The 19717-nt window shown below is 39.9% G+C and overlaps 1 protein-coding gene across 1 annotated transcript in view; it reads left to right on the forward strand.

Annotated features, from left to right (window-relative positions):
- Positions 1 to 19379, forward strand: part of MYH15 (myosin heavy chain 15) — a 57513-nt gene extending 38134 nt beyond the window's left edge. The window contains exons 32-41 of the mRNA XM_075851119.1: positions 1277 to 1401; positions 1649 to 1764; positions 4057 to 4249; positions 5097 to 5300; positions 6473 to 6598; positions 6814 to 6984; positions 7679 to 7783; positions 14674 to 14769; positions 16166 to 16297; positions 19306 to 19379. Coding sequence (XP_075707234.1) covers positions 1277 to 1401; positions 1649 to 1764; positions 4057 to 4249; positions 5097 to 5300; positions 6473 to 6598; positions 6814 to 6984; positions 7679 to 7783; positions 14674 to 14769; positions 16166 to 16297; positions 19306 to 19323 — 1286 coding nt within the window. The 3' untranslated portion in view covers positions 19324 to 19379. The remainder of the gene's footprint in view (positions 1 to 1276; positions 1402 to 1648; positions 1765 to 4056; positions 4250 to 5096; positions 5301 to 6472; positions 6599 to 6813; positions 6985 to 7678; positions 7784 to 14673; positions 14770 to 16165; positions 16298 to 19305) is intronic.
- The last annotated feature ends 338 nt before the right edge of the window (positions 19380 to 19717 follow it).

Raw genomic sequence — 19717 nt, forward strand, 5'->3', positions numbered from 1 at the left:
TCAAATTACCTACCTAGATTTCCTATATAGCATTTAAAGGCTTTGTAAACCTTTGTAAAGGCTTTTTTTTTTTTACTAAAACATTGTTTTTTTAGTGTTTTGTGCAACTTTGTAATTTATGTTTATTAGAGCAGCTGTACTGTGCTCTAAGACCTGAATCCGTCAGCTCCGCGGGACTGACGGGTTCAGTGTCAGCGGGTCCTGCGTGTCTCTGACACGCATAATCCACCTGTAATCGTTCACATCTAAGTTACTAACCTAGATGTGATCGAGATCAGCTGGAACCTGAGTGTCAGAGACATGCTGGACCCGCTGTCACCGAATCCGTCAGTCCCGGTGACCTGATACAGGTTTCAGCGCATGATACAACTTCTATTTATCCACGATACATAGAAGCTGCATCTGAAAAAGTAAAAATTATTTTCAATAAATATAATTAACATAGTTGATCAAAACACTAAAATACACTGTTTTAGTAAAAAAAGAAAAAAAAGGCTTCAAAGGTTTACTTTGCTTTTAAAAGTTTCCCAGTTTCTCCTCTGACAAAATAGAAAATTTTGCAACAAAAAAGCTTATTCAAGCTATTGAGATATGGAGGGGGATGGAGTTGGTTTAGGGGTGTGGTGTATGTAGCCTTGTTTAAGCTAAGTTCACACAGAGTTTTTTGACGCGGAAACCGCGCCGCAAAACTTGTCAAAAACGGCCCTAAAATGCCTCCCATTGATTTCAATGGGAGGCGTCGGCGTCTTTTTCCCGTGAGCAGTAAAACTGCCTCGCGGGAAAAAGAAGCGACATGCCCTATCTTCGGGCGTCTACGCCTCTGACCTCCCATTGATTTCGATGTGTTTTAAGCCCGCGGCGCTCAATGGGCGCGGGCGAAAAACGCCACGAAAATCGAGGTGCAGGGAGAGGAAAATCTACATCAAACTTCCAAACAGAATTTTGAGGCAGATATTCCTCCTGCAAAAAACTCAGTGTGAACATAGCCTTAGTCTTGCAGGCAGAGCAGTGGAAGATGGTTACAGATGCAGCACACTGCCTTACAGAAAGCAGAAGGAAACCCCTTAACATTTTCCCAAATCTATTGTTCACACATAAGCCCAGGTTAAAGCTGAAGGGGCAGTGAAAAAACCCTTTGGATTGTAATTTAAAACAAAATATGAACAAGGAAGACGTAGGCTTCATTGTAAGTGTCACTAGTAGATTTTGTGTGCCGCCTATGCTTTAAATTGCACAGTTATTTCTAGACTGTAACGTGTGGATATTTGTGTTTCAGAGGAGATTTCAGATTTGACTGACCAAGTCAGTGAGGGTAATAAGAGTTTGCATGAAATAGAGAAGGTTAAGAAACAGGTTGAACAAGAGAAGTCAGAGGTTCAGGTGGCCCTGGAGGAAGCTGAGGTGAGGACAACCTATACTATTCAAGTAAATGTAACTTTAATTCTAATTAATTGCAATTCTAATGAAAAAAGTGGCGTGGTACGTCAGTAAGAAGCCCCAACCACCTTTCCATACACAATTTAAAAATAACACATCTGTGTTGTATGACCTTCGTAAAAATTAAATTTGGTCGAATGCCATATTTTTGAATGAAAATATGCCAGAAAAATTTATTTCACACTATTTCTCCTACTTTTTTTTTTATAAGGGTGCCCTTGAACATGAAGAAAGCAAAACCCTCAGATTTCAGTTAGAGTTATCTCAGATAAAGGCAGAATTTGAACGAAAACTGTCTGAAAAAGATGAGGAAACAGAAAATATAAGGTATCATCTGCAAATATTTTTACTTTTGTTCTCCAAATTCAGAGACTATGGGCATTATGTATGAAAACTAGTACTAGAGGTTTTGCCCATAGCAACTATTCTGATTTGTGTTTTATTTTCAGACCTGATTTAAAGAAAAACTGAAATCTGATTCGTACTTGTACTAGTAATATGGTCAACACGTCTAGTACTTGTCTGCACTAGTTTTCACACATAAGATCCCATGTGACACTGTTTTATCGTATTATATTGTGTTCATTTAAACTATATCGTACATGCTGTGCGCAACATTTATTAACTGTTTTAGACACTTTTCAACACTCGACAAGGGGGCGTGGCCTAGTGGGAAATTGGCGTAGTCTAACGTAAAAGGTCGTGGCTTAAATGTGACACTGTGTGCAAAAATGTTGCCATAAAAAGCTGGTGTAAACTAAGCCAACTTATTGGCAGTATAAGGAAGAGTAATGTGTCTATCATGTCTAGCTAGATGCGCCAAGTTTATCATACAGCATGCAACACTAAATTTTGTAACACTGTCTAGTCAAATCTAAGGTGTTGAGCTTATTTATTTTTTTACAGGGAACTTATTTGACAAAACAACCCTCATAGTGTAGGGTATAGAATTCTCCTAACAGATAAATAAATTAAGTTAGTATTATCCCCCTATCAGGTAATTATACCTCCTTATATAAAAATGTGTTGGCCTGTAGAAAAGCTTTTTTAGATAGCTAGGGCAGTAGGGCTAATACTAACCTAGACTCCGGTCCAGTGCTGATCGCATTTTGGCGATTCTCATTTCAGTGATCGGTGAGGGTCTCGGCACCCAGACCGCCACCGATCAAAACTTCTGACATGTCACTATGACATGTCAAAAGTTTCCTGAAATGACAGTTACTCTTTAAATAAATAAAATTTGTTTGCCAGCTCTGCACGTCATATTTGAACCTGCTATAACGGTACCCTACATTAGAAAAATGTTGATGACAGGTAAACTTTAACTAAAATAATGTGCTTCTTTCTACATTCCGGTAACCTTCTTTAAAGACTATTTTAAATAAATACAGCAGAACTGCTTATGGCATTTAAAGATTCTTTATACAAACTAATACACAGGATTGTCCCATCAGAAAGCACCTCAAAATAAAGCCCCACCCCCTCAGCACAACCCTTGGCGATCAGCTGCCCCTTTAAGCTATTATTTTGGCAAGGTTAGGAAATGATCTGTTTTGGGTAACACCAGTTTTCTTGCGGTGTAGCACTGTACACTTCATACAGTGCCTTCATTGGCTTTTCATTTTTTCAGCACAGGTTCTTCATCTGACTTTTCTTGTGCAATACTGATAAATTGTAATGCTCTTAATAGGGGTATATATAGAGTGGGGTAAATTTAAACCCTGTTGTGGTGCTGGCTAATGTCACCAATTTACTTTGCCTCATGAAGGGTCCGGTGCTTGTTAGGCTGGGTTCACACAGAGTTTTTTGAAGGCGGAAAATCTGCCTCAAAATTTTGAGGCAGATTTTGCTCTGCCTGCACGCCAATTTTTGCTGTGTTTTTCGCCTGCAGCCATTGAGCGCCGCAAGCAAAAACGCTGCGAAATACACTTTATCTGCCTCCCATTGATGTCAATGGGAGGTCAGAGGCGTAAACGCCCGAAGATAGGGCATGTGCCTTCTTTTTCCCGTAAGACGGTTTTTCCGCTTGCGGGAAAAAAACGCCTCCGCCTCCCATTGAAATCAATGGGAGGCATTTTCGGCCGTTTTTTGGCGCGTTTTCCGAGTCAAAAAACTAGTCAGAAAACTCTGTGTGAACCCTTAGCCTCCCCCTTCCACCCCTTGTGGGATAGAGCAGTGGTTATGGATTCGACAGGTTCACACCACCACATGATTACAGTACGGGACAGTTGTCCTGCAGCGAGGCAGGGACTCCTAGCATCGTACATAAGTATGATGCTAGGAGCCTGGCTCCCTGCACTGTGTTCGGTCCGGTACTTGCGGCCGAAATACGTCCGTCAATTACGGACGTAATTAGTGTGTGTGCACATACCCTAAGTAATTCTTTGCTTCAGCACAACAAAAACTAAATTGTTAACTACCAATACACATACTAAATAAACATACACATGTCTATTGTATAGATAAAATACGAGAAAAAAAAACAACTATTGGCTATTGTGTAATTCTAATACAAGTATCATAGCCCTGTATATCTCTAATTCTAAAAATTTAAAACTTTCTATAAACTGAAGCCTTCTTGTACATACATCCACTTTTTATTTGTATGCCAAAAACCAGGAGAAACCAACAGCGTATCATTGAATCCTTACAATCTAACTTGGACTCAGAAGCCAAAAGTAGAAACGAGGCAGTCCGGATTAAGAAGAAAATGGAAGGAGACCTCAATGAAATGGAAATCCAGTTAAGTCATGCTACCCGACAAGCTACTGAAGCAACCAAAGCCATGCGGAACCTACAAGCACATATTAAGGTAGTTTAGAGTGCAGTTTAATATGTGAGATGATGATGTGGGTTAATATGCAGGGAGTACTTATAGGTTTATTTATGCTTTCTGAATAAATAAAATACATCTCAAGCATCTTTAAATTCATAAAATGTTTTTTTTTTGTGTTGTTTTTTTTTTGTCGGGGGGTTAGATTATCTCTTACTGTGTAACATAGCATCCCACAATGCACTGCTTTCCAGTAACAGGAAACCAGGAGAATTTGAAAAAAACGAAAGATAAAAGTTCTTTTGGCATAAATCTAGGTAGTATTTCTCTGCATATCTTTTATTTAACTGTATTAAAATAAATAGGCAACAACACTTTCAATACATGAGCAACTTGCAAAAAAGTATACCGTACAGTACGTCTCCCATACTTTGGGAGGTTTTTCTGGCGATTGTTCTGAACCTGTGCCACAAATGGGGTGTAGACTGATATTGTTTAAGGCTTTGTTTACATCTGCGTTGGTACCTCAGGAACCTCCGTCACAGGTTAAATCACATTTCATCGAAAAATTAGCTCAACATGCAGCGCTATTTTTTCTGGTAAAATGACGGAGCCCAATATAAGTTTAAGAGGCCGTTTGTGTTCGTCGCGTGACGGATCCGGCAGTCCCTCAATATTGTTGTTCTGTCCTATGACAAAACAGAACAACGAAATTGACGGACGCAGGTGTAAACAGAGCCTAATTCATAAACTTTGTATAATAATTGTAGTTAAAAAAAATATTTTTGTAAACAAGAGAAACGGACGCGCTATATGCCTTAGGATAGATAATATAGAGTAAATTAAACTATATATGCCTAAGCTATCAGTCATGTCATCACTTTAGGATCTTCAAGTCCAGTTGGATGACTCAATACATCTTACTGAGGACCTTAAGGAACAGGCGGCAGTCAATGAGAGAAGGAGCGTTCTGCTTCAAGCTGAGCTTGATGAACTGAGGGGAGCTCTGGACCAAACAGAACGTGCAAGGAAACTGGCGGAGCACGAACTCCTAGAAGCTACAGAAAGGGTCAACTTGCTTCATTCACAGGTCTACAATTAATGTTTTTTTCAACACTTTATATTTTGTAAATTTGTACTGAGAATTTTTAACAGACTGAACTCCCAAGTATTTCACTAAGAGAACTTTAATTTAGAATTTATTCCCAATGCAAATAGTATATATTTTTTTTGTGTGTAAACTTTGTTATATGTGTGTTGAACATGATTACTTATATAAGTCACTGTTGTGCATATTTTTTTAATAAGCATATTTCTACCCAAAAGCACCTACCACGCACTATGTATTGTTTATTAGCTACTTAATTGTAAACGTGGCTATTTATGTTGCATACAGGGCACATCACCAGGAAGGACTAATTTGCTTATTTGTGAGATAACCCAAAAAAAGTAATAGACCCCATCAGGAAGTGATTTGCTCTTGTCTGTATTGAACCTCATCGACAGTGGTGTACATAGAAGAGAGGGGTCAAGAGCAAAGTTCAAAATTGAAACCCATAACAGTTCCAGATTTTACCAGCCAGGGTAGAAGGACCTGGTGTTTTTTGCCCAAGCTATGCTTTTTCATGACACTTGGGACAATTCCCATACTACCATGCTTGCTAAGAATGCAGGTCCTTTGAAGAGATGAGTTTTGTATAGATTCTCGTTATTCAGTAGTAAAGGGGATGAGACCAAAGAGTGGTGGGCCCCCTCTTTCCAAGGGCTCCATAGTAGCCACATGGTTTGTCTCTATTGTATGTACACCTATCACCCTGTCTTTCTGTCGGCCAGTTCTGCCCTGTGTAGACACATTGGGGTATAATTACTAATACTGGTGCACGGTTTTCTCTGCAGCGCGCGCGGTATTCATCCATAAGCTGAAAAGTGAGGTCTTTTCTATTTTCTTCACACTGCATACAACTGTAAAGACATGTCCCCTTTCTGTCACTTCGCATTGGAAAATAGGGTTTGGGGCTTAGTAAATATTGCAAGTTTTCAATACAATTGCTTCAGAAAAATGGCACAATTACAATTCATGCCTCATCTATGAGCCTGTCCTGGTCAGGAACTCTTTTCAGCCTATCAATGCATACACAGAATGCTTCTATTAGATTCAAGCAGAGATCTTAAAAACAGGAAGAAAATTAAACACATAAAATATCTTGATTAAAAATGATAGAGCTATTGGTTTTCTCTATTCTAATATCTATCGTTTTGCAGAACACAAGCCTCATCAATCAGAAGAAAAAGCTGGAGAGTGATTTGTCCCATATGCAGAATGAAGTAGAGGAGGCTATTCAAGAATGCCGAAATGCGGAAGAAAAAGCGAAGAAAGCTATTACTGATGTGAGTCTACACCTACCACTACATACATCATATATTCATTGTCCAGTTCTATAAATGCTTTTCAAGTCTTATAATGAATTGCAGGGAAAATATAAACCAAATCACTTGCTAATCTCATTGTTATTTCGTGTTTCAGAAGTCTAATGTAATATGTCTCATATTATTGATTGGTTTGTGACTGTAGTCTGTACTCTTAAGTTTTTCTGTATTTTCAGGCTGCCATGATGGCAGAAGAGCTTAAGAAAGAACAAGATACTAGTTCTCACTTGGAGAGGATGAAGAAAAACATGGAACAGACTATTAAGGATTTACAGAAGAGGCTGGACGAGGCAGAGCAGATTGCACTTAAAGGAGGCAAAAAACAGATTCAAAAGCTTGAGTCACGGGTATGGCACTTTAAGAACTCCATAAATGTTCTGTTAATATGTTATGTGTATTTATCGATATATGGATATAAGAAAAAAGATAGACTATAATGATAAACTATAATAGACATAAAGAAGTAGATATACTAGACATATAGACCGACAGACAAATCGATAGATAGATGCTGTAGATAGACATAGATAGAGATAGATAGATAGATAGATAGATAGATAGATAGATAGATAGATAGATAGATAGATAGATAGATAGATAGATAGATAGATAGATAGATAGATAGATATGAGATAGATAGATAGATAGATAGATAGATAGATAGATAGATAGATAGATAGATAGATAGATAGATAGATAGATATGAGATAGATAGATAGATAGATAGATAGATAGATAGATAGATAGATAGATAGATAGATATGAGATAGATAGATAGATATGAGATAGATAGATAGATATGAGATAGATAGATAGATATGAGATAGATAGATAGATATGAGATAGATAGATATGAGATAGATAGATATGAGATAGATAGATAGATAGATAGATAGATAGATAGATAGATAGATAGATAGATAGATAGATAGATAGATAGATAGATAGATAGATAGATAGATGTATCCATATATCCATTTTCGTAAAATTAGTATTTTATTTTTAGGAAAGTTCTGTAACAGTAAATAACTTCTGATTTAGGTGCGTGAATTAGAAAATGAATTGGAGACAGAGCAGCGCCACAATTCAGAATCACTGAAGGGAGTCCGCAAATTTGAGCGCCGGATCAAGGAACTAACATATCAGGTATTTTTGATTCAAATATTGTAAATTGTATAAAATGGGAGGAAGTATACATAGCAGTATAGATAGCTTTGTTTATGGAATCGTATGTGTTTCAGGTTTGTGCAGGTATCGGCAAAGCCTATACCTTTTCAAAAGTCTACAATACAGCGTGCCATAGTTTATAGATTTCTGTGAATAATCTAATCTAAGGGAGGTATCAGACACACTAGGGGTCCGTAAATTAAAGGGTTATTCCCATCTACAAAAATCAAGCTATTAAACTCACCCTTCTAAAATTAATAACTTTTATAATTACCTGTCTTTAGCCCAGCGATGTCGTTTTCGGGATATTCTTTCTTCTTCTTGCTGTCCGTCCCTCTTTATTTGAAGCTCGTTGTCTAGGGATCCGGCCACCACTATTTACCTTTAGCGGTGGCCGCGCATGCGCAATGATATCCTCTCCGTCCTTAGGAGAGGATGTCATTTCTAGCATGAACGCGTATATCGGCGCATGCGCATTAGATGCCGGGCCGGCCACCAGTCGGGAGAAGTCAGCGGTCCGCTCAAGGTATGTATCTTTGTGTTTGTTTGTTTGTTTGTTTGTTTGTGTGTGTGTGTGTGTGTGTGTGTGTGTGTGTGTGTGTGTGTGTGTGTGTGTGTGTGTGTGTTGAAACGAACATTCTCCCGATGCTGCTAGAACTACAGTATCTAGCGACGTCGGGAGCGCGCACACTGCAGAGCGGCTTGATTGACATCGAGCCGCTCCCACCCCTTTTTAGAAAAGATAACCAGCACTAGCTGAGTTATCAAGTTTAAAAAAAAATGTAGTTAGGGAATTAATTTTTTAAAAATTTGAACACAAAATGTTTTTTTATTTAATTTCAGCTTAGAATGTCTAAAAAAAAAAATTTGACTCAAGTTGGGAATAACATTTTAAGATAAGAGGTACAGTGAAGGAAATAAGTATTTGATCCCTTGCTGATTTTGTAAGTTTGCCCACTGTCAAAGGCATGAACAGTCTAGAATTTTTAGGCTAGGTTAATTTTACCAGTGAGAGATGGATTATATAAAAAAAAAAAAAACAGAAAATCACATTGTCAAAATTATATATATTTATTTGCATTGTGCACAGAGAAATAAGTATTTGATCCCTTTGGCAAACAAGACTTAGCCCCTTCCCGCTCCTGGACGTACTATTAGGTCATGGTAGCTGTATCGTTCGCGCTCCATGACCTAATAGTACGTCTCGGGAGTAACGGCCGTCCTCCCGACACATACAGGAGCTGTGACAGCTGCTGTCTCGTACAGCAGCTGTCACAGCTCCTACAGCGGGGACCGATTGCTGTGTCCCCGCTGATTAACCCCTTAAAAGCTGCGTTCTATAGCGATCGCAGCTTTTTAGGGGCTAAGCTGCCATCGCCGGCCTGCTACACGATAGCGGCCGGCGATGGTGACTATGGCAACCGGACACCAAACAATGGCGTCCGGCTATGCCATCGACGAAGTCTGGACCCACTATGCTTGCTGTCAGTGAGTAGCTGACAGCTCTAATAAACTGCACTACGCATGTAGTGCAGTGTATTAGAATTGCGATCAGGTCCTCCTGCCCTCAAGTCCCCTAGTGGGACAAAGTAATAAAGTAAAAAAAAAGATGTGTAAAAATAAGAAAATAAAAGTTTTAAAAGTATTACAAGTAAAAATCCCCCTTTTTACCTTATCAGTCATTTATTATTAATAAAAATATATAAACAAACAAATAAACTATACATAATTGGTATCGCCGCGTCTGTAACGGCCTGAACTACAAAATTATTTTGTTATTTATCCCGCACGGTGAACGCCGTAAAAGAAAATAATAATAAACCGTACCACAATCACAATTGTTTGGTCACTTCACCTCCCAAAAAATGGAATAAAAAGAGATCAAAAAGTTGCATGTACCTAAAAAACCTGATGGAAACTACAGTTCGTTACGCAAAAAATAAGTCCTCGCGCGGCTTTATTGATTGAAAAATAAAAAAGTTCTGGCGCTTAGAATAAGGTAACACAAAAAGTGAATGATGTTTTACAAAACGTATTTTATTATGCAAACGCCATAAGACATAAAAAAAAACCTATAAACATCTGGTATCACCATAATCGTATCACCCTGCAGAATAAAGTGAATGTGTCATTTATAGCGCACGGTGAACACTGTAAAAAAAATAGAATAAAAAAACAATAGTAGAATTGCTGTTTTTTAGTCACCACGCCACCTAAAAACAGAATAAAAACTGATCAAAAAGCTGCATGCACCCCAAGAAAACTACAATGGATTCCTCAAGGGGTCTAGTTTCCAAATTGGGGTCACTTTTGGGGGGTTTCCACTGTTTTGGCACCACAAGACCTCTTCAAACCGGACATGGTGCCTAATAAAAAAGAGGCCTCAAAATCCACTAGGTGCTCCTTTGCTTCGGAGGCCGGTGCTTCAGTCCATTACTGCACTAGGGCCACATGTGGGATATTTCTCAAAACTGCAGAATCTGGGCAATACGCATTAAGTTGCGTTTCTGTGATAAAAACTTTTGTCTTATAAAAAAAATGGTATAGAGGATTTTCTGACAAAAAAAAATATGTAAATTTCGCCTCTACTTTGCTCTAAATTCCTGTGAAACACCTAAAGGGTTCATAAACTTTCTAATTGCTGTTATGAATACTTTGAGGGGTCTAGTTTCTAAAATGGAGTGTTTGAGAGGGGTTTCTAATATATAGGTCCCTCAAAACAATTTCAGAAGTGAACTGTAACCTAAAAAAATAAATAAATGAGGCAATACTTTGCTTCTTACATTATACTGATAATGAGCCGTGCCCACCCCGAGATGACCCCAGTTTTGACCGTTTGTATAAACAGAGACCCCTATTAGACCGTTTCAGTGCCCGGTTTTCCCAAGCATACAACCCCGAGAAGTATATTTCTATTGATGAGTCCCTGGTACATTTTAAAGGGAGGGTTCAATTCCACGAGTACCTGCCGGGTAAGAGGGCAAGGTATGGCGTGAAGATGTATAAGCTGTGCGAGAGTGCATCAGGGTATACCTACAGATTTAGGATATATGAAGGAAAGGCCACCCCCAAACCAGACTGCATCCTGGACTACAATAGGTACAATAGGTACATGGTCCTGAAGCCCTACAGCGCCATGCGGTGTGGTATAAGAAGCTGGCCATGCACATCATACAGATGGCATTGTACAATGTGTACGTGCTTCGTCGATGTACAGGCCAGAGGGGAACTTTCCTGGAATTTCAAGAGGTAATTATCAAGAACCTAATCTTTAGGGACCAAGAAGGGGGGGCACCCAGTACTTCTGGAAGCGGGGCCACACGCATCGCACCAGGGCAACACTTTCCAGGAGAAGTTCCCCAAATTGGCAAGAAGGGAAAAAGTCAAAAGAGGTGCAAAGTCTGCTATAAGAGGGGGATAAGGGAGGACACAATATATCAATGACACGTGTCCCGAAAAACCAGAGCTCTGTATGAAAGAGTGTTTTAAAATTTATAATACATCCCTTGGTTTATAATTTACCCCAATTTTACTTACCCTGATGTACTCCGCACAGCTTATCCCCCCTCGTCTTTCCCCTCTGGGCCCTGCTGTGTGCCCAGGCAGCTGATAACAGCCACATGTAGGGTATTGCCATACCCGGGAGAACCCACATTACAGTTTATGGGGTGTAGGTCTCCGGTCAAAATGCTCACTACACCTCTAGATGAATGCCTTAAGGGTGTAGTTTTTAAAACGGGGTCACTTCTTGCGGGTTTCAACTGTACTGGTACCTCAGGGGCTTCTGCATACATGACTTCGCACCAGAAAATCCCCAGTAGGCCAAATGGTGGTCCTTTTCTTCTGAGCCCTCCCATGGGCCCAAACCGCAGTTTATCACCACAAATGGGGTATTGCTACACTCAGAACAAATTGGGCAACAAAATGGGGTATTTTATTTCTTGTGAAAATAAGAAATTTTCAGCCAAAACTACATATTATTGGAAAAAATTAATTTTGTTTTAATTCCCAGCCCAATTCAAACAAGTTCTGTGAAGAAACTGTAGGGTCTAAATGGTCACATTACCCATAAATGAATTCCTTGAGGGGTGTAGTTTCCAAAATGGGGTCACTTCTGGTGGGTTTCCATTGCTTTGATACCTCTGGGGCTCTGCAAATGCGACATGGCACCCGAAAACCAAACCAGCAAAATCTGCACTCCAAAGAACACACAGCGCTCCTTCCCTTCTGAGGCATCCCATGGGCCCAAACGGTAGTTTATCGCCGCAAATGGGGTATTGCTGCACTCAGGAGAAATTGGGCAACAAAATGGGTATTTTGTTCCCTGTGAAAATAAGAAATTTTTATAAAAAATTGCATCTTATTGGAAAAAACATATTTTTTTTTTTTCACAGCGCAATTCAAATAGGTGCTGTGAAAAAAGTGTGCGGTCAAAATGGTAACAACAACCATAAATGAATTCCTTGAGGGGTGTAGTTTCCAGAATGGGGTCACTATTGGGGGATTCCTACTGTTTTGGCACCTCAACACCTTTTCAAACCTGGCATGCTGCCTAAAATATATTCTAATAAAAAAGAGGCCTCAAAATGCACTAGGTGCTTCTTTGCTTCTAGGACTTGTGTTTTATTCCACGAGCGCAGTAGAGCCACATGTGGGACATTTCTAAAAACTGCAGAATCTGGACAATACATATTTAGTAGTGTTTCTCTGGTAAAACCCGCTGTGTTACCAAAAAAAAATGGAATAAAATTGAAATTCAGCAAGAAAAATGAAATTTGCAAATTTCACCTCCACTTTGCTTTAATTCCTGTGAAATGCCTGTAGGGTTAAAAAAAACTTTCTAAATGCTGTTTTGAATACTTTGGGGGGTCTAGTTTTTAAAATGGGGTGTTTTATCAGGGTTTCTAATACATAGGCCCCTCAAAGCCACTTCAGAACTCAAGAGGTACCTTAAAAAAAAGGCATTTGAAATTTTCTTAAAAATATGAGAAATTGCTGTTTATGTTCTAAGCCTTGTAACGTCCAAGAAAAATAAAAGAATGTTCAAAAAACGATGCCAATCTAAAGTAGACATATGGGAAATGTGAACTAGTAACTATTTTGGGTGGTATAACCGTCTGTTTTACAAGCAGATGCATTTAAATTCTGAAAAATGCTATTTTTTTAAAATTTTCTCTACATTTTGACATTTTTCACCAATAAACACTGAATATATCGACCAAATTTTACCACGAACATGAAGCCCAATGTGTCACGAGAAAAGAATCTCAGAATCGCTTGGATAGTTTTAAGCATTCCGACGTTATTACCACATAAAGTGAAATATGTCAGATTTGAAAAATGGGCTCTGAGCCTTAAGACCAAAACTAGGCTGCGTCCTTAAGGGGTTAATACTTGGTGGCAAAACCCTTGTTGGCAAGCACAGCAGTCAGACATTTTTTGTAGTTGATGATGAGGTTTGCACACATGTTAGATGGAATTTTGGCCCACTCCTCTTTGCAGATCATCTGTAAATCATTAAAATTTCGAGGCTGTCGCTTGGCAACTCGGATCTTCAGCTCCCTCCATAAGTTTTCGATCGGATTAAGGTCTGGAGACTGGCTAGGCCACTCCATGACCTTAATGTGCTTCTTTTTGAGCCACTCCTTTGTTGCCTTGGCTGTATGTTTCGGGTCATTGTCGTGCTGGAAGACCCAGCCACGAGCCATTTTAATGTCCTGGTGGAGGGAAGGAGGTTGTCACTCAGGATTTGACGGTACATGGCTCCATCCATTCTCCCATTGATGCGGTGAAGTAGTCCTGTGCCCTTAGCAGATAAACACCCCCATAATGTTTCCACCTCCATGCTTGACAGTGGGGACGGTGTCCTTTGGTCATAGGCAGCATTTCTCTTCCTCCAAACACGGTGAGTTGAGTTAATGCCAAAGAGCTCAATTTTAGTCTCATCTGACCACAGCACCTTCTCCCAATCAGTCTCAGAATCATCCAGATGTTCATTTGCAAACTTCAGACGGGCCTGTACATGCGCATTCTTGAGCAGGGGGACCTTGCGGGCCCTGCAGGACTTTAATCCATTACGGCGTAATGTGTTACCAATGGTTTTCTTGGTGACTGTGGTCCCAGCTGCCTTGAGATCATTAACAAGTTCCCCCGTGTAGTTTTCGGCTGAGCTCTCACCTTCCTCAGGATCAAGGATACCCCACGAGGTGAGATTTTGCATGGAGCCCCAGATCGATGTCGATTGACAGTCATTTTGTATGTCTTCCATTTTCTTACTATTACACCAACAGTTGTCTCCTTCTCACCCAGCGTCTTACTTATGGTTTTGTAGCCCATTCCAGCCTTGTGCAGGTCTATGATCTTGTCCCTGACATCCTTAGAAAGCTCTTTGGTCTTGCCCATGTTGTAGAGGTTAGAGTCAGACTGATTAATTGAGTCTGTGGACAGGAGTCTTTTATACAGGTGACCATGTAAGACAGCTGTCTTTAATGCAGGCACCAAGTTGATTTGGAGCGTGTAACTGGTCTGGAGGAGGCTGAACTCTTAATGGTTGGTAGGGGATCAAATACTTATTTCTCTGTGCACAATGCAAATAAATATATATAATTTTGACTATGTGATTTTCTTTTAATTTTTTTATATATATATATAATCTATCTCTCACTGGTAAAATTAACCTAGCCTAAAAATTCTAGACTGTTCATGTCTTTGACAGTGGGCAAACTTACAAAATCAGCAATGGATCAAATACTCATTTCCTTCACTGTAGATGGTGTTAGCACTCATATTCCTTGTGTAGATTATCATATTCATGTTCTTCAAATATATGACATTTTTTTTCATTGTTCTCTTCTTTTCTATTCCTGAAGGCAGAGGAAGACAAGAAAAATCTCAATCGTATGCAGGACTTGATTGATAAACTACAACTGAAAGTTAAGAGTTACAAGCACCAATCTGAAGAGACTGTAAGTGTTTTAATGTGTAAAACCATATCTATAGTAAATGTCATATTAAGTAAAATTTAATCTGTCATGAATAGGATTTGATAAAAATCTAGATTATTGAACAGGGCTAGAAAAGTTTATAAAACGAATTGTAAAGGTAGAGAACCTTCTTCAGAATTTGTTAGAATTCATATCTAATAATGTAAGTTTAATGCCTTGACAGGTTTACAGAACAGATGACATCATCGAAATCAGTCATCCTACATTCCTACATCAGTCATCCTACATTCCAAGGGTGATTTTTCTAGTCATGCCTTGGTTGGTTGGCACTTTACAATATATTGAACATCAAGTCGAGGGAGCCAATCATAGATAAACCGAATCAAAAAATTGAGTAAGACTCAAGCTTAACGATTATCGTATTTTGCAATCGCGTTAGATTGCAGTGTGATTTTGTGTGTTATCTTCACTAGTGTTGACCTATGGAAGATGCATAAAATCGCATGTATATATGTCTTTCTTGCACATGTGATATAACGTTTGCAAAAACTCCTACAAAGTTGCATGAAACAGCATGTACACATGCAATTTAATGTGACCCACCATAGGTTAATAATACCAGAAAAAATATGTGATATCAAACTGTGATCTCATGCACTCGAACAGTGCGATAATCATGGTGGTGGGGTTACATGGAGACTTTTTGTAGCATGAGTATCGAATTTTAAGGGGCTCATGCACACCGATCACACATAACATTAAAACCACCTTTCTAATATTGTGTAGGTCCCCCTCGTGCCTCCAAAACAGCTCTGACCCATCATGGTATGGATACCACAAGACCTTTGAAGGTGTCCTGTAGTATCTGGCACCAAGACCTTAGCAGCAGATTCTTTAAAGGGAACCGGTCACATTGAAAATGCAGTCCAATCCGCAGGCAGCATGGTATAGAGCAGGAGGAACAGAGCAGACTGACATATAGATTATGAGGGAAAAGATTCAGTATAACTTGTATTTTGTTAATTTAAACCTCTGCTCATTCTGGCTTAGGAGTCCAGTGGGTGGTCTTACTCAATGATTGACAGCCTTCCCATACATGTAGTAATGGCTGTCAATCACTGAATAGTACCGACCACTGGACTCCTAAACCCAGAATGAGCAGTGACATATACCGCTCGTCGGAGGCCAAATGAACACTCTGTCAATATAATGGGGACCTATGGGTAAGTTTGATGTATGTGCCGGGAAACGCATTGTTGATGGGGCCTTAGGATTTCCTCAGCTAAGAAAAGCTCATTGTGTTGCACTATGCCTATCAACATTTTGCAAAAAAAAACTACACCTGTTCTAGCCATTAAAAAGAGCCATTTGGTAAATTACACTTAAAACAGGTAGAATAATCCACTATATTTCACAGGAACAACAAGCGAATCAGTACCTAACCAAATACAAGAAACTGCAGCATGAGCTAGATGACGCCCAAGAGAGGGCTGATATTGCTGAATCACAAGTGAACAAATTGAGAAGCAAAACAAGAGATGGTGTAAAGGTAAGACAACATCACTGTGGATTCTTGGTGTTTTTACATATTTTATATATACATCTTTACTTTCTATACATCTATATGACTGCTTGTGCATACCTCCCAACTTCCAAGTATCGCAAACAGAGACAGCTGCAGAATTATTTTCCTTTTGAGGCACGCCTCTATTCCTGCCCAATCCCCGACTATACACACCCGGTTCAGCCCACACAGTATCATGCTCCCATAGTACCTCCCACACAGTATCACAGTATCATGCTCTCTATCTGCCGGCACACAGTATAATGCCCTCTAGCTGCCACCATACAGTATAATGCCACCATAGCTTCCACCATACAGTGTAATGCCCGCATAGATGCACTCATACAGTATAAAGCCAACACAGATGAATCACACAGTGTAATGCCCACACAGATGCCCCATGCAGTATAATGCACACACAAATGCCCCCATACCGATGCCCCGATACAGTATAACGCCCACACAAATGGCCCCATGCAGTATAATGCCCAAACAAATTCCCCCCTACAGCATAATGCCCCATAGCTGCCCCCATACAGAATAATCCCCTATTGCTGTCCATACAGAATAATGCCCCCATAGCTGCCCCATACAGTATAATGCGCCATAGCTGCCCCCATACAGTTTAATGCCTTCTTAGCTGTCCCATACAGTATAATGCCATCTTAGCTGCCCCTAGTGCCAGTGCCCACATATAAAATGCCAGTGCCCACGTAGATAGTGCCACAGTGCCCATCTAGATAGTGCCACACTGTGCCCATGTAGATACCACCAGAGTCCCCTATAGATAGTGCTCTTATATAGTGCCACAGTGCCCATGTAGATAGTGCCACACACCCCTTGAAGATAGCGCCATTGCATCTGCAACACTCTGGCAGGGGATTCCACTCCAGGAGTAGCCCCTGACGTCAACATCCATATAATGGACAGTGACGTCAGGGTTTCCCTCTAGGAGTGGAATCCCCAGCCAGAGCGTCGGCAATGCTCTAAGCAGGGGATTCCTATCCATATACGCTGAATCCGGGACGGTTGGAAGGTACGGCTTGTGTCTAGTCTACATGCATGAAGACTCCATATACCTTATCATCTTATCCTGTTAAGTTAAAACTCCTGGCTCATCCTCAAGTTAACACCTTCACGACGGATATATCCGTCCTATGCAGGAGCTAGTTCCCGCTTTAGGAAGGATATATCCGTCCTCTGATCGCACGGGTACTGCCTGTGTACCCGTGCGTTCAGCGGCAAGAGCACAGCTGTTATACACATCCTGGCTCCTGCCCCAACTGCCGGAAAAGAAGCGTACTCCGATTCGGCAGTTTAATCCATAAGATACCGCTGTCAATTGCGACAGCGGCATCTAATGTGTTTGACAGAGGGAGAGAGCTCCCTCTGTCACCCCATCGGCGCCCCCACAAAGCTATCGCGGGTCGCCGTTGGGTTTCCATGGCAGCCAGGGGGCCTAACAAAGGTCCCCAGGTCTGCCTTCAGCAACTGCCTATTATGCCATGCCAGAGGCATGGGCTAATAGATTGCCTGTCAGTTTTACACTGACAGGCAACAATGCCTTGGTATACTAAGTATACCAAAGCATTATATCAGCGTTCAGAAGTTCGCAAAGTAAAGTCTCTTAGTGGGACTAAAAATAAAAAGTTAAATAGTTTAATAAAGTTTCTTAAAAAAAAAAAGATTACAGTAAAAATAAAATAAAACCACTTTTTTCCCCCAAAAAGTGGTTTTATTTAGTAAAAGTGTCAAAACAAATAACACATACACATATATGGTATTGCCATGATCGTAACGACTCGAACAATAAAATTAACACATTAATTAAACCACCGGATTAACAGCGTCCAAAAAAACGGCAAAAAACTACAGCAAAATTATTTTTCTTCTCCCATTCCCCCCATAAAAAAATAAAATAAAAGTTAATCAGTAAGCCCTATGTACCCCAAAATAGTACTAATGAATACTACACCTTGCCCCGCAAAAATCATGCCCACATACGGCCACATTGGCAAAAAAATAATTACATTACGGCTCTTGGAACGCGGCGATGCAAAAACAAGTACATTTTTCTAAAAGGGTTTTTATTTTTATACATAGGAAAACATATAAAACCTTTATATGATTGGTAACCCCGTAATCGTGCCGACCCATAGAATAAAGGTAACATGTTAATTACGCTGCATAGTAAACGGCATCAATTTATAACGTGAAAATCAATGCTGGAATATCTGCTTATTTTAAATTCTCTCCTAAAATAAAGTTAATAAAAGTTAATCGATATGTTATATGCATCCAAAAGTGATGCAGTTGAAAAATACAACTCGTCTCGCAAAAAACAAGCCCCTTATACGGCTATGTCGACAGAATAAAAAAAAAGTTACGACTCTTGGAATGCGACCGTGAGGAATTAAAAAATAACGCTTGGTCATTAACGTGAAAGATGGCCTGGTCATTAAGGGGTTAAAGGACTTCATTGTTTAGTAGAATTTAACTGCACTAACCTCTGTGTACCTATTTTGTTTATAAATATGCGATTTAGTCATCAATTTAGTTAATTCCTATTAAAAAAATTCACGCAACAAACTATGATTATATTGTGGTAAAAAGTAGAAACCCTGAGGCTGGGTTCACACTAGCACATTAACGTCCGTAATGGACGGACGTATTTCGGCCGGAAGTCCCGGACCGAATTCAGTGCAGGGAGCTGGGCTCCTAGCATCATACTTATGTACGATGCTAGGAGTCCCTCCCTCTCTGCAGGACAACTGTCCCGTACTGTAATCATGTTTTCAGTACGGGACAGTAGTTCCACAGAGAGGCAGGGACTCCTAGCGTCGTACATAACTATGATGCTAGGAGCCCGGCTCCCTGCACTGAGTTCGGTCCGGGACTTCCGGCCGAAATACGTCCGTACATTACGGACGTTAATGTGGTCGTGTGAACCCAGCCTTATATTGAATTTTATATTCCTATTATTTCCCCTGTAGGTGCGTGAAGAGGAATAAATAGACGACTAGTGAAATATGAAGACTGCAAAGCAATTTATGCTGATTTTGTAAAGCAACTTTAGCATGCAAATAAGTCAAATAAATCGTATGTCAAATAATGCAGATCTATTGTCATTTTTGTGCTTGCTTCTGTACACCTTGTGATACTTTCCTAGCGATCCTAACGTTAATAGAAACCTGACGGAACAGAAATATGATACCAGTGTTGACAGAGTCTAAATACATCATCGTCAGCAACGCCAATCTCTCGTGTTGATAGTCTGCCAGTCTACAACTTATCAGTTTTAAACCTCATGCTTGTGGCCATATAATGGCTCTGTTTTGTATGGCGCATCCATAGAAGCATTAGAGCCTTACTGTACCTCCGTACGAATCTGCCCCCCAAAAAATG

Source organism: Rhinoderma darwinii, chromosome 2 (genome assembly GCF_050947455.1).
Source record: "Rhinoderma darwinii isolate aRhiDar2 chromosome 2, aRhiDar2.hap1, whole genome shotgun sequence".
NCBI lineage: Eukaryota > Metazoa > Chordata > Amphibia > Anura > Rhinodermatidae > Rhinoderma > Rhinoderma darwinii.